The sequence below is a fragment of the Salarias fasciatus genome, chromosome 18, assembly GCF_902148845.1.
Source record: "Salarias fasciatus chromosome 18, fSalaFa1.1, whole genome shotgun sequence".
Classification (NCBI taxonomy): Eukaryota; Metazoa; Chordata; class Actinopteri; order Blenniiformes; family Blenniidae; genus Salarias; species Salarias fasciatus.
The window spans coordinates 12,552,723-12,567,462 of NC_043762.1; the positions used below are offsets into that span (position 1 = coordinate 12,552,723).

A 14,740-nucleotide genomic window follows, 5' to 3' on the forward strand; every position below is an offset into this window, starting at 1 on the left:
ATAAAATATGTGAAGCAGCTGTATTTTATTTTTGGTTTTCAATATTAATTAAATTAGATTTTATATTCATAATTATGTTATTAAGTCTGAAGTTGCATTCACGGAAGAGGGCGGTGAAACACCCGGAAAAAGCGGATATTAAAATTCATATTTAAAATGTGTGCAATATTTTTATGTGTGAATGCGAAGTTATTACTAATTTCTATTCGTTTATTTTACATTATTGATAATGTCATAGCATTTTGGTTTAGCTCTGGACTGTTCCACTTTTCAAAAAATAGGGTAAAATGTAATGGACTTATGACAAAAGCGTAGGTTTAAAGAAACTTATTGTGTATGTATGTTTTGCAAGTATAGTTTAAGGAAAATTTCATAAAATATTGCATATCGTTCTTTTATTTAAATGAATAGTGACAATTTCATAAGGGTTTAGAAGTGATGCAGCCCCCCCTTAAACGGGCTGTCGCATTACGAAACTGCACCGTATTCTGAACTGTTTGATCCGAGTTGTGCCGATTTGTTCACTTGTGCCAGCTACTTTTCACTTTTATGCTGTAGCTCACTTTAATATCTCGTGATATCACCATGTCGGTGGCGTTTGCTCCTCACAGACAGCGTGGGAAGGGCGATATAACGCCCGCCGGAATACAAAAGGTAATTCATCTTTTTGAGCGCGTCGCAGAATGGAGGCTGTGGTACCCTGCTAGCCGAGGAGCTAATCCGTGTAGCATCCGAGTCGTGAGTGCAGGTCGGGAACAAAGATTGAGGGTCAAAGCGCGGTGAATATGAACCTCTGCGGCCTCAGGACGCGGTGTGCACGCCCACACTCTCCTGCTTATCCCCCAAACTAACCTTTAAATGCATTTCACGTGAATGAAGGCCTGCGGTTTTGTTAGCAGGGGAAACAGCTAAGCTAGCGTCTTTTGTTAGCCAGTAACGCAAATTCACATTATATCAAAACATCTCTGAATACTTCTTTTTTGTATGATCATCCCAAAAAATCGAAGACAACCTCTAATATACGAAAGGCTTTTATTTGAATTTGAATGTATTTACTCTCCGTTTGTGTCTGCTTTTTGTAGTTACTCGATGAAAACAACCAGCTCATCCAGTGTATCATGGACTTCCAGAGTAAAGGCAAAACAGCAGAGTGTTCACAGTAAGTCAGCCTTCTGTGCTTTACATTGCATTTTAAGCGTAGCCTGTTGGTTTAAACAAATAACACTGTGCCCTGTGTCCTCAGGTATCAACAGATGCTGCACAGAAATCTAGTTTACCTGGCCACGATAGCAGACTCCAATCAAAACATGCAGTCTCTCCTCCCTGCGGTGAGTATCTTGTCCTGCATGTGTACAAATGTATAAAATCAGCTTTAATTGCAGTTTTCTTCAAAGAATAATATGTTTGTGCATATGTAGATTTTCCCATGTTTTATTTCCATCAATTTGCAAGGCTCATTTATTCCTATAAGACCATTCAAACACAGTGCTTTACAAGGAAGCACATTAAAACAAAGCAATTAAGAATATTAAGTGGTTAAGATTATGGCATACACTGAGGTCCCGTATACATTTACACATGAATGAATAGGTATAACCAATCCTACAGCTTGGTAGTTTTCAGTCACCCATAAGAGCAATTCAGTCATTGCACCTGTCTACATGAATGTCTGTGTATAAACCTGTGTTCAGGTCCTGGTGCCCCTGGTACTCTGTGCATGGGAAGCATCATGGAAGTGTGCAGTCAATTGTGTGTGCCAAAGCTGTATTATTGAGGGTGTGTGTAACTCCTGTCAGCTGTTCAAAAGTCTGATGACAGTGAGGAGGAAGTTTTTAAGTGTAATGATGATCCTATATTAAAATGCATCATGATTTCGTGGTCTCCCACTACCAAATCCAGAGAGAGGATAAAAGGCTGTTCAACGAGCACGCTGGATTACCTCCTTGTTGTAATCATCCTTTAATTTTGTTGCTAAACTTTGTTATTAAAGCTTTACTTTCTTTCTAGAGTGTTTATCAAGCACCTGTTCTTAACTCGACAATTATCCGTGCAATATTTCATTGCAGCAATACAATTACAGTTGATTCTATACAAGTCATTTTTATTTATAAATCTAGATACTAATGATGTGTCAATAAAATGTCAAGACTGATGAGTTCATCCGGTGTTTTAAGTGCTGCTCCTTATTTTAAAGGTTTGGCAAAGTTTGAACAAATAACCAGTCGTGCATATTTTTTTTTACCACAATTGTATTATGAAATCTGAAATTGTCATATTTCTGTCCTTCTTTGACCTCAGGGAATGAAATTAATTTTCTGTACAAATATAAATGGCAGATATGCACAACCGACAGCTGACGTGTCACGATGATCATGATTTCCAAAAATTGACAAGTTATGAGATTAGAAAACTCAGTTTCATCACATTTTAACTGCTTTTGTGGTCACAGTATAAAATTCAAAACTTTATTGAACTTTCCTTTAAACGATTTGATGATTCTGCAATGTCCTCATAGCTGTACGTAGTTTAATGTGAGTTCAATTTATTTTGTCCATGAACCATTTGAGAGTCAAGCGTTTGTACTTGACAGTGAGCTCCTCTGAACACATTAGAAATTTTAAAATAACTGAGATTTGAGTTTTTAGTTATTAAATTTAAATCATGTTGTTTAAACCCAAACCTAAGAAATTATGACCAATGAAGAAACTTCAGCATTTACGATGTTAAAATGACGTCTTCTCGGTTGGGAAAAGGTTTTTTTTTTTTTTTTTACTTTAATCAGCAGCTTGCATTTTTGTCTGCTTTCAAAGTGAATATAAATATAAAAATATTGTGTTGCTTTTCATGGGTGCACCTGCAGCATGAGCATCTTTATTTCTTTCAGATTCAATTTTCCTATAATTTAATTCCTACACTAAAAATTCAAGTGATGGTAGATTTGAGTACGAACTGAAATATTTCAAGTCTTTTTTTCTTATTCGTTTTTAATTATAGTTTCAAAGTCATGAAAATTACATCATCTCCAAATAATTAAATTTTTGAGATAGCCAGTATTTTTTGAACTTGGAGGTGATCATTGTCATGATTTAAATCCAATTTGAAACCTTATAGTATATATGTTAGTCGTGCATATTAAACTATGACTTGAATAACATTCTAAATAAAATTAAAAAAGATAAAATCAATGAATAAAGAAAAGGATTGAGACATGACTAGTTTGCTCCAAATATAAAAACGTTACTGATGAGTGTGAGATTTAACGTGTGGTGAGAGTTTGAGTCTGCTGCCTCTTCTGTCGTCGGCTCCGCCGTTGTGTCATCACGTTGTATTTCCGAGTGTTTCCCGGATCCTTTCCTTGTTCTCTGACTCCGATGTTATTTCTGTGTCTGCAGCCGCCCACTCAGAACATGCCCATGGGCCCCGGCGGGATGAACCAGAGCGGACCCCCCCCTCAGCCCCCTCACGGTCACAGCATGCCCTCTGAGGGGATGGTCAGCGGCGGCCCCCCAGCCCCACACATGCAGAACCAGATGAATGGACAGATGCCCGGTCAGTGCCCCCCCACCCCCCACTACCACCATCCTCCTCTCTTCTCTCCTCCGACTTCTGTCTCACTCGGGTTGCCTAGCAACAGTGAGGCTGAGAGTGAGGTCGCTGCTGAAGGATGCAGGCGGTTGTTGTTAGCGGCGGTTTCGGCCTCGCTCTGCCTTTATTCCTGGTTATTTCCGCACATGATGAAGTTTCTCTCTTTATATGTGAATGTATTTTCATGAGTACCTGTGGCTTTATTAAGAATTCCATAAATACTAACTTAAATGACCCAAATAATGCAGTGGAGATTGATTGCACATGTTAAATAATTCAGTTTCCAAAGCATCTGGAATGTTCCCTGCTGCTGTGTTCCAGGCCCTAATCACATGCCCATGCAAGGTCCCGGTCCAGGCCCCAACCAGCCCCCCAACATGCCCAGTGGCTCGATGAACATGCCCCCCAGCAGCCACGGCTCCATGGGCGGCTACAATCACGCCGTGCCGTCCTCTCAGGGCATGCCAGCGCAGAGCCAAATGAACATGACCCAAGGCCAGCCCATGGGGAACTACGGCCCGCGTCCCAACATGAACATGCAGCCCAATCAAGGTAAAAGAAAGATCACTTTTTTTCTTTTTTTTTCCCCAACAGGGTTCACTTGGTTGTATTGGTTCCTAAACCTGTGTGAGAGAAACTAAGTCAAGGTTTTTCCCAGAGTTTTTTTTTTTTTTTTTTTTTTTTTTTCTTCTTGTCCACATTTTAAAATGTTAAGCAAAATGAGCATCAGAACATTGGAGTCACTCTACAGCGGCTGAGAAAATGGTGGGGCTACCAAGAGCTACCAGAGCAGACAGGGAAAGCCTACATGGCCACAGAGTAGAACATGCAGACTCCATAGAATCGTGGTTTGGATTCGTATATACAGGCCAGAGGTTATTTTGCCTACCTTGACATGTTTCGGCTGCCAAGCTGCAGCCTTCCTCAGAAGTGTCACGTGATGTTGTCTGGTCGGCTGATTTATACAGGTTTTGGCGCCAGCTTCCTACTGGGTGCAGTAGGACGACAGCGCCATCTGCAGTCCGACTTCTTCAGAACTGTGTCCCAGGTATGGGAAAGTTGATACGCCCCCTCTGCCCGGTTCACAGTCTGGGGGGCTAAAGTCTGCCGTTTCCGAACACTGCAAGAGGGAAAACCACCTCATGGACTGGGATCATGCCCAGATCATCGGCACGGAAAGCAACAAGTACCACCGCTGGATCAGGGAGGCCATCGAGATCCGGAAACGTGCCCCCCAGACTGTGAACCGGGCAGAGGGGGCGTATCAACTTTCCCATACCTGGGACACAGTTCTGAAGAAGTCGGACTGCAGATGGCGCTGTCGTCCTACTGCACCCAGTAGGAAGCTGGCGCCAAAACCTGTATAAATCAGCCGACCAGACAACATCACGTGACACTTCTGAGGAAGGCTGCAGCTTGGCAGCCGAAACATGTCAAGGTAGGCAAAATAACCTCTGGCCTGTATATACGAATCCAAACCATGAATACAAAAAAAGGCCTAATGAACCTTATCGGACTCCATAGAATCGTTTTGGATTTTAACTTAAGCTTTTTTACAAACCCACTTTCATGACTCTGTGATTTAAAGCTAATTAAGAAAAACTAAAGGAAGACTAACATACTTACATGCTTACTTGAGAAAGTGGTTACATTTTTTTTCAAAAAACCATGGCAAGAATGTGTAGATCTTCCTGTTGTGAGATGATAGTGCCACACAAACTGCTTGATCTTTTTATTGGACTTTTTTTTCATTTTAACATTGTTTCACGCACTTTCCAGTTTAATGCGTGATGTTGGGCTAACTCGTAAACACACACAAAACGCATCTAGAATCCCCAGATGAGCCGGCTGTCCTCCTGCAATTGTAGGTGGGAGCTACTGCTCCTGGAGAAAACCTTGGTTGGGATTCAAACATTCACCTCCTTGCTGTTTAAAAACAGCAACATTATTTTACCGCCGTTGCAGCAAAGTCCTGTGCTTTAATGCTGAGATAGAAGAACCAGTGTGAAGCTAATGCTAGGCTAACAGCTGCAGAGAGAAAATGCAAACTCCTCACATGTGTCAGGATCGTTCTTGATGTGAGGTGGAAGTACAAATAGCAAGTCTTTCACCAGTCTGTTTGGAAGTACTGAACAGTACTTAAATTAGATGCCGAGTAGCTTTATAGAGGAATTGAAGTGCAATCAGCACTTTGCTGTGAGATAATGTCAAAGAAACAGAATGATGAAATGTCTGTATAACAGAAGAAAGAGCCCAAGCGTGTCTCTAAGAATCCCATTAAAGATGTGAATACATAGATGTAGCCTGTGATCACTACCTTTAAGGAGCTGACTGGAATCGTACAGGACTGGACGATCTGATTAATTCCCAAATCGTCTAACTTGACTAACGTCCTGCTCTCTAGACGAAACCCTGTGCTCATGCTGCCTATACTCTTTTTTTTAGTTTTTGCTGTCCAGTTTTAGAGAGATTACTGTGTTGGTGTGCCGCAGGCCCCATGATGCACCAGCAGCCCCCCTCGCAGCAGTATAACATGCCCCCTGGTGGTGGCGGTCAGCACTACCAAGGGCAGCAGAATCCAATGGGCATGATGGGCCAGGTGAACCAGGGGAACCACGTGATGGGACAGAGGCCCATGCCGCCCTACAGGCCTCCGCAGCAAGGTACGGCCCCCCTGTGTGCGACACTTCTGTGTGCAAGTCGTGAGTGTTGGTCTTTTCCTCTCAGTAACCCTCCCTCCATCCCTCCCTAATGCCTTTCTGCCTCCTCTTCCTCTCAGTTTCCTGTTCCCACCTCTGTAGCCCGCAGACATCTTGTTGAGTAAAGATGTGCCCTAAAGCCTCCAGCCTCTAAAAATTTTAGTCAAGTGACCGAGAGAAAAAGCTTTCTAACAAGAATCAGCAGCAAGGAATCCATCCTCTCTACTCTCCCCCTCACACAAGCGACCCAACAACACCTTGAATCTACTTGTGTGTATGTTGTGTGTATGTGTATGTAGGACCCCCTCAGCAGTACCCAGGGCAGGAAGACTACTATGGGGACCAGTACAGTCACGCAGGACAGGGAGCCTCAGAAGGTAGGAGAACACCTCCAGTCGCTTGGAGAAAAAAAAAACAAAAAACAAAAACCCAGGAGCTGTGTTAACACACAAATGATGTCAAGAGACTGTGACCCAGCCAACAGGAATGTCAGTTTCTTCATTATTTTCTGGGAAATTCAGGGCCAATTTGGACTCGGACAGACGTACCAGAGGTGCAACACTCTGTAAAAGTCAGGATCCCCCCCCCCCCCCTTCCGCCTCCCTTCGGAGTCACACGTTAGAGTGAATGATTAGTAAGGAGTCCGAAGCGTCGGGACTTAATGGTGAAGCCTGCATCCAAACTTGCATTAATTCCTCACATTCTCATTAAAAAAAAAACCCAAAAAAATCAATTCAGTTTCTACATGACGTGAAACCGAGGGCCTCTCTTTGTTAATCAACAGCTTTTGTGGACCCACAGTAAACAACAGCTGCAGATTGTCTTTATGTTGCTGTATGTGGGAAAAGATGCTGTTGGAGAGAGATCAGACTGAACTGCAACCTCTTTCCTCTTTCTTTGTCCAATTAACATTTTCTTTTTGTTTTTTTTTCCTCTACTGACTACACTTTTTTTTCCTTTGACCTCTCATACACAACTGTTTCAACTTAAAGAAAATCTTTTCCCCTCCTCAACAAAAGCTTTAATTATTGTTATTGTTTGACCATGGAAGAGTCCCTGAACTCCTCAGAGAGTGTTTATTTTGATGTGAAATGTTGAATTGTTCTTGATGCCGATGTAGGTCACCGTGTGTGTATTTCTAGTTTACAACAGCGACATTATAACTTGGTGTTAATGGGCCCCGAGAGACTTCCGCACCATGTCATTATGAAGGCAGTGCTCTTTACTCACGCCTCCAGTGTGTGTGTGTGTGTGTGTGTGTGTGTGTGTGTGTGTGTGTGGGGCATCGTTTTGTCCCTTTATGTATTAACTCAGGTAGATTATGATGCCTTTATGGTCCAGGTCTGAAGGTCAGAACATGAAAATCAAAATATAAAGACCCCATGAAATGAAAGGAAAAAAAAATTACCTCGTTTTTGTCGTGTTTCTAGGAGTCACTTTCTCTTTAATCTGAATGTAATGATTAAAAAATAAAGAAGTGATCTCAGCAAATTCACCATTTGTGTTTCTGTAAAACATGTTGAAGGTCTGATGATTTTATATTCACGAGTGGGCGTCTTTTAATCTTCAGCTAATAGATTTCTTGGATTTTCTAAGACCAATTGCAAGACAGTGTAAGCGCCAGTGGCTGCAGAGTGTCAGTCATTTTTTGGGACACGCCCCCTCAGAGTGTCAGTCTCTCAGTTGCTTTGAGATGTTTTCATTTCTTCAAACTTCCTTTCACGAGGTCTTTTACACTCAGTAGAATATCCTAAATAGAGTTTATACTTCCATTTCTTTGTGAAATTTGTGTGTTCGCAGACTTTTAAAGACTTACACTAGCTACGAAGAAGCTCAGATAGAAGCAGCTGCACCAACTAATAAAAAGTCTTGTCCGTGTGTGTGTGTGTATGTGTGTGTGTTTATATGTGTGTGCGTACTGCTGTTGTGCTGTCACCACGCGGCTCACATGTGGCGCTGTCCCCCCCTCCCTGAAGGTAACGCCCAGTACGGCCAGCAGCAGGAAGCGTACCAGCAGGGCCCCCCGCAGCAGCAGGGCTACCCGCCCCAGCAGCAGTACCCGGGTCAGCAGGGCTACCCGCCACAGCAGCAGGCCTACGGTGAGTCTCCTCCTCTGTAGTCCTGGTTCCTGGAGGAGGCTCCGCCTGCCTTCGGTCCTCCGAAGCCGCCGCTCGCCGTTACTGTGCCAAGCGCGTGTCACGACATCATCGAGAGCCGGGAATTAAAGGACCGCCTTAATGAACGGTTGGGGGATCGGAGCGCCGGTGGAGGAGACGTTTAATCAGTGGCGGCGGCAGCGGCGGCGACTGGCCCGGCATTAGCTTTTCTCCCGACGCTTCAGGCTGATATTACACCTGGCACTCCGGAGCCAGCGGGAGAGCACACAGTGTCTCCACGCCGCGAAGTTGTGATCACCTGGAACGAGTTATTTTTAGAGCAATTGACAGGATTAGCAAATTCAAGGAAACTGAGGGAAAAAAAAAAAACTTCCCTTTAAAAGTTTGATCTGTATTACGAATTCAGCACGTCTGAACTTAATGACCTTTGTCTTCTCACCTGAATTCTTAAAGATTGAACCATTTAACCAGAGTTCAGACGACTGTTTGTCTGGTGATTTAAATGTAGTTCTTGGAGTTCCCGAGGCGGCGGCGGCGGCGGCTGCTGCTGCTGCTTCTTTTTTCCTGGAACTTTCCATCAGTCGTCCTCAGTCTGAGCCAGAGCCGCTGTTAGTAATGAGCTGGAGCGAGAGGCAGAGGCTGTGAGGTGAGATCCATCTGGCACGTACACATGCTCGCTCTCTCAGGCCCCCACAAGGTTATGCTCAACGGCATCAGGCATTATGAGCGCCTAACGATGCTGCGTGGGCCTCATTTGACTTCAGCCCCAGTCAGGCTTTGCTCGGTCCTTCACAGCGTCTGCAGAGATAACTGCGGCGTACGGGGGCTGATGAAGTGATTTTTTTTTTTTTTTTTTTTGCTCGTCTCTCTCTCGCTCTCTCGTTTTTTAATGAAACTTGCTCCTCTAATGAAGACCAACAGAATCTCCTTGATGTCTCCTTGCATTAGGGAAGCTCTGCCTGGCTCCAGCCTGACTCACTTCCTCTCATTCATTACTGAGTCAGGCAGCCTTAAACAAATGTGTCTGACATGTGCTCCGTTTTCTTTTCTTTTTTTTCTTTTTTTGTACAGCAGCTCAGAAGTGATGGTAAACTAACAGGGATTTCCCAAACTTCTCACTGTAATGAGCCGAACTTGGAGCTGCTGGTGCTCCATGTTTAGGTTTCTTCTCATACAGGATCTGTTAAATATCTTCTGCTTGTACATATTTACACTTGAAACTTTCCTTTTGAATCTGTAACGTGTATTTCGGAAAAACTAGTGTATTTTCTGCACAGTAGATTTGAGTAACTAGTATTGGCACAGTGGTGCTGTAGCAGCTTCCTGTTGTCACACAGTGACATCCAGAGGTCCCGGATGCAGACAACTCAGAGAATTTAGATCCTAGAAAGTGTCTTAAAAGCTAAAACAGCTGAGTCTTTAATGGCCAGTTAATTTATACACACAAAGAAAGAAGAGTCCCTTCATGCATTCCGAATAAGACTGAGGCCTGAGGGCTGCTCGCACTGTGATGTGAGGTTGAGTGATTTTTTTTTTTTTTTTTTTCCATTTTAAAACTCTGCAGTTCAAAAGCACGTGATTTTTTTTACACTATTGTTTGCAAATTAAATAAATTTCTGCCTTTGAATCATATATTATTACATTTAGAATAAAGGTGGACATAGCCTGATTGAATTTAGTACTTTAACTCCACTAAACCATCTGAAGGATCCGATCTGACGCGTCTTCGGTTCACTCCCGGTTGACAACGCGCTGAACTCACACCGAGCGCTTCCCTCCTCGCAGGTCCCTCTCAAAGCGCCCCGGGACAGTATCCCAACTACCCCCAGGGGCAGGGGCAGCAGTACGGGGGCTACCGCCCCCCTCAGCCCGGACCGCCGCAGGGCCAGCAGCAGCGCCCGTACGGCTACGACCAGGTGAGTATGGCATGAATCCTGACGGCCGCCAGCACAGCGTTTGTACATCTGAGCTTAGTGTGGTAGAGTTCAGTAACTAAGCCGTGTATTTCTGTGTCGGTAAAACATTGTTGTGCATGCCGTCCTCATAGTGCTGCGCTTTAATGTGTTCCTCCCAGAAGAGTGTTAGCACTGTTTAGTACTTGTTAGCCTGAGTCTGGAGGGCTGCTGGTTGTTTTGAAGGGACCTGTGTTTCCTGTGGTCTGATGTGGGGACCACAGCTCCACTTTGATATCTTTATCTTTGAATATTCAGGGGCACATGAGGAAATAAAGACCCGGGGATTTGAACCCCTGACTAGCTCTGTAAGAAGCAAAGGTAATGGTTGCTGTGAAGACCTCAACGTCCAATCTAGACGCTTGACCACCTAGCCTTAATTTGCATTTGTTATGTTCCTTCTGTCTCTCTTTTGTCTCTCTCTTTTTCTCCATCTGTTTCTTTTATTCTCCTCAGTTTTATTTTCTATTTCTTTAGTTTTCTATACTCTTTGTTTTGTTCTTTTGATTTATTATTTATTTATTTTTTTAATAATAACCAGGGGTCGAACTGTAGAGTCACGAGGTCCAGAGACACGGCATGTTGACACACGCACCGGTTCACCACCACCAAACCTTTCTCAAATTGACCCTCCGAGACACAGACTTCGACCCCTGTTGAGGAATGCATCAGAACGTTCTCTCACAAGCCAATAGCATCCACCATTTTTTATTTTTTTTGTTTTAGTTGTTTTTATTTTTTTTTTAAATTGTTATGAAGGATTGATCCTCCTCAGCCATGCTGCTGCCCAAACCTGAGGTATCCAGCTACAATTTACAGCTCACAAGTTGTGCGGCCATGCTGCCACCTGCTGGTCAACACCAGTCAGCGCAGGCATTAATCATGGTTTGCAGTATATGGTTGAAACCACAGATGTTTGTTTGCACCCTGTTGAGATTTGTGATGCTGCGTGCGTGCGTGTGTGTGTGTGTGTGTTTTGTCTTGTGTTGGGAAGGTCACTAACGGGAGGCTGTCACACGTCTCTCCACAGGGCCAGTATGGAAATTACCAGCAATGAGAGATGGTCACAGCATTCTCCACAGCTCGGCTCTGATCTCAGTCCGAGCTTTGACCTCTGCTCCGCTCTAAAAGCAGATCCTCTCGGACTCAAACACTCAAAACAAAACAAACAAAAAAAAAAAAAAAACAATCCAGCTACACGCCCCTCCCCCCTCCTCCTCCTCCTCCTCCTCCTCCTCCTCCATCATGAGCGCCGGCATGATAATGTCAGTGTCCATGACTCACGTACGTCTCAAAGCAGCAATGCCTTAAAATAACGAAGAAAAAAAACGGGGGGGGTGGGGGGAGAAAAATGGAACTTGCCTTATAAATTTTAGCATTGCAGATTGTGAAAGTGAAATTTGGGCTCACAGAAGATCTAAAATGTACAGTTTCAACCTGCTCCAGGTGCATTGTTTCTCTCTTCCTTCAGCTCCCTGATCACAAGAAGCAATAATGCCAGCAGAGGGGGAGGGTGTGGGGGGGTGGGGAGGGGCGGGGTCACTGTTTTAGGGACTTTAAAAAGGTGAAATAATGCACCGGGTGAACTTCCAGCTAGGCCATGGTACACGTCTTGATGTATGTGATGATGTAAAAATCTATTTTAATGCTTTTTAGATCGAGCTAACTTTGTATCAGACATGGGAAACTAGTACTAAAGCTGTGTGGTTTATTTCATGAAGTGTATGTGTCAATGTTTGTTTGTTCGTTCGTTTGTTTTTTTTTTTATTTAATTTTTTAAAATGTTCCTCGATCCCTTCCAGCTCGACTTTATCAACAACGTGTAAAATCTCTTCAAATGACCCAAATTGGATGTTTTTCTGACAGAATAATGAGCTTCGTTTGAAGTCATATGTAGCAGGTTGTGGCGAAAAGCTTTGAAAGGTCAAACACGATAAACATCTCCTGTCTTGTTGGTCGGCCGGTAGCTGGACCCCCCCCCCCCCCCCCCCCCCCCCCTCCCCGTCCCTTCCCCAATAAACGTCTAAGTTGATGTCATTCGAATCGTGTCGTGTGTGAATAATAAAGATTGTTACTGTCAAATATGTAACATAAGATGTGAAAATAATGTTCTGAGATGGGTTTCCTTGGCTTCACAGTGCAGTTTTATATCACTGGCTTGATATCTGTATTATGGTGCATATTTTATTGATCCCACGTGTACAGCGGAGTAAAAGAAGAGGATCTCCTCTGCTATTGTTTATATGGCTGTTTTAATATTTTTCATTCTGCACCCCATTCCAGTGGTGGTCACATTTGTGTCATGGCAATGTATAACTGTACATTATAATAAAATGCAAGAATCTTTAATACACTCTGATGCGTGTCATTATGCGAAAACCTCCCAAAATGTGTAATTTATTGGTTTATGAAGTAGTGGAGTCACTTTGTACCATTACTACTCTGTAATCTGGATGCTGTGGATGCATGCTAATGCTAATCACAGCTAATGTAGGTACAGATTAATATGTGACGTGTGTGTGTGTGCACAGACGTTTTCCTCATGCTTAGCCACCAGTGATGCCCACACAAAACAAAGACACAATTCCCACGTGAAGCCGTTGACCTTTGACCTTTGGAGCTGAAGCTTGCCGGCGTCCATCATGGCGGCGCCGTGCCGCAGCGTCTTGGTGTGTCTGTTTAGTCCAGATGCATCCAGAGAGGTCCAGAATGACCCCCCCACACACACACAGAGGGGGAGAGGGACTACCTGTCACATGAGGGGGGGGGCAGTATGCAGATGGTGCAGCAGATGTGTGGCCGGAGCACGTGATGGGAGCGCGGCGCCGGCGTTAAAGATGGCGCACACGCACGTGTGTGTGTGTATGTGTGTGTTTTAAGCGAAAGCTGCAAAGTGTGAACTTTTTCCGCAGGTTTTAGTGGCGGCGCCCCGTCACCCCACCACCCCGCTGCTCCACAGCTGGCCGCCCCACCCTTCCCAGCTGCCACTGGGGCTCCCCCCGGCCCCGCCGCTTGGCAGAGCCGGCGTTTTGGGCGCTCCCCCACCAGTCCTCCCTGGCAGCTGCTGCCCTCAGCTGCGCTCTCGCAGACGGCGCCGGGGTCGGACAAAGTCACTCCTCCTGTGACTGTGTCTGGGCCGGCGTGGGAGGATGAAGAGGTGGCAAGGAGACTCTTACCTCCTCCCAACGATCCTTTAATGCTGCCGGATTCAAACCGGGCGCCAAGCGGCCGGGGCTAAGGACATTCATGAGTCTGTGCCGCTTCATTAATGAGCCAAGCGAAGGGATCAGCCTTTATTTCCATTAAATGAGATATCAAGAGAGCACAGCTCCATGCATGTTCTGCCGTGGCGGCCGCATCATTTAAGAGGATGATTATCTTGTTCAATATTTTGATAATTATAATTCAGGGCACCTTTCAGAGGAGGCTCCTAACCACTGAGGAGAAAATGACATTGTGATCATAGCTGGCAGGCAAGATGTGATCTCTCTCTCTCTCTCTCTCTCGCTCGCTCTCCTCCACCGGCTCTCCTTTTCACTCTCTCACACTCTCTCAGTGTGACAGAAAGTCTATGGGGAGGTATAAGAGGTAGTTATGGGGGGAATGCAGCAGCCTCCACAGTTTAATTGGAGATGTGTCACACTAAATAAATGGTGCAAAAACAAGCGCTGACTGGAGGCTTGAGGGAGGGGCCCTGGGGACGCAGCCTGTTTTATTGGGCAGGAGCTTTGCACCGCTCCAGGGTGAAACAGGGCTATGTGCTGCTGAGATACCCTCCAACCAGCAAACCGCCAAACCGCCGGGCCCGTCCAGAGACAGAGCAAAGCGTGAAAAAGAAAGAAAGAAAGAAAGGAAAAAAAAAACAGGACAAAGGGCCTCCATTTTACTCCGCAGGATTTAAAAAGCAGGACTGTTGGTGGCGTGGGTGAGGCGCGCTTGACCCGATCGTCCAATAAGAGGAGGGCACATCCTCGCCCTCATCTGCAATTTCAGTTCCTGCGCGCCGGCGAGTAAATCCATAATTGTAAAATCTTGAGTAAGCGATGTCTGCCTCTCTCTCTCTCTCTCTCACTGCTGGATCTTATGTTTGTCAATTTATGTTTTGAGGAGTCTGCAGCCCGCAGCCAATCCCGTCTCCTGTAATCCATACATGACCTCCCAGTTAGCAGCACAATGTCTTTTCCAATATTCTATCAATGCTGATATAAACTGCTGTCTGTGCATGAGTGTGTGTGTGTGTCTCTGTGTGTGTATGGGTGTGTTTTCAAGTGTCTATAGCTGTGTAGGTGCGTGCATGTGTGTGTGTGTGTGTGTGTGTGTGTGTGTGTGTGTGGGCCTAAACCTACATGTAATATATGAATGTGCATGTGTGCGTTATGTGTGTGCA

At 44.7% G+C, this 14,740-nt stretch overlaps 1 protein-coding gene across 5 annotated transcripts; it reads left to right on the forward strand.

Moving 5' to 3' along the window:
* The first annotated feature begins 475 nt into the window (after positions 1 to 475).
* On the forward strand, positions 476 to 12,700 carry ss18 (SS18 subunit of BAF chromatin remodeling complex). Of its 5 annotated transcripts, XR_003933412.1 has the most exons (12): positions 476 to 654; positions 1,083 to 1,159; positions 1,244 to 1,328; positions 3,393 to 3,549; positions 3,907 to 4,137; positions 6,078 to 6,248; positions 6,584 to 6,661; positions 8,261 to 8,383; positions 10,187 to 10,317; positions 10,612 to 10,674; positions 11,384 to 11,501; positions 11,536 to 12,700. XR_003933412.1 is itself a non-coding variant. In XM_030114438.1 (11 exons), exons 1-10 carry the CDS (start codon positions 586 to 588, stop codon positions 10,627 to 10,629), a joined length of 1,140 nt encoding a protein of 379 aa, XP_029970298.1. In that variant the 5' UTR covers positions 476 to 585; the 3' UTR covers positions 10,630 to 10,674; positions 11,384 to 11,767. The 5 variants fall into 5 exon arrangements, 4 of the variants coding, with proteins under 4 accessions (XP_029970298.1, XP_029970297.1, XP_029970296.1 ...); XM_030114438.1 differs by having other exon boundaries at positions 11,384 to 11,767; XM_030114437.1 differs by having other exon boundaries at positions 10,612 to 11,767.
* Positions 12,701 to 14,740: the final 2,040 nt, after the last annotated feature.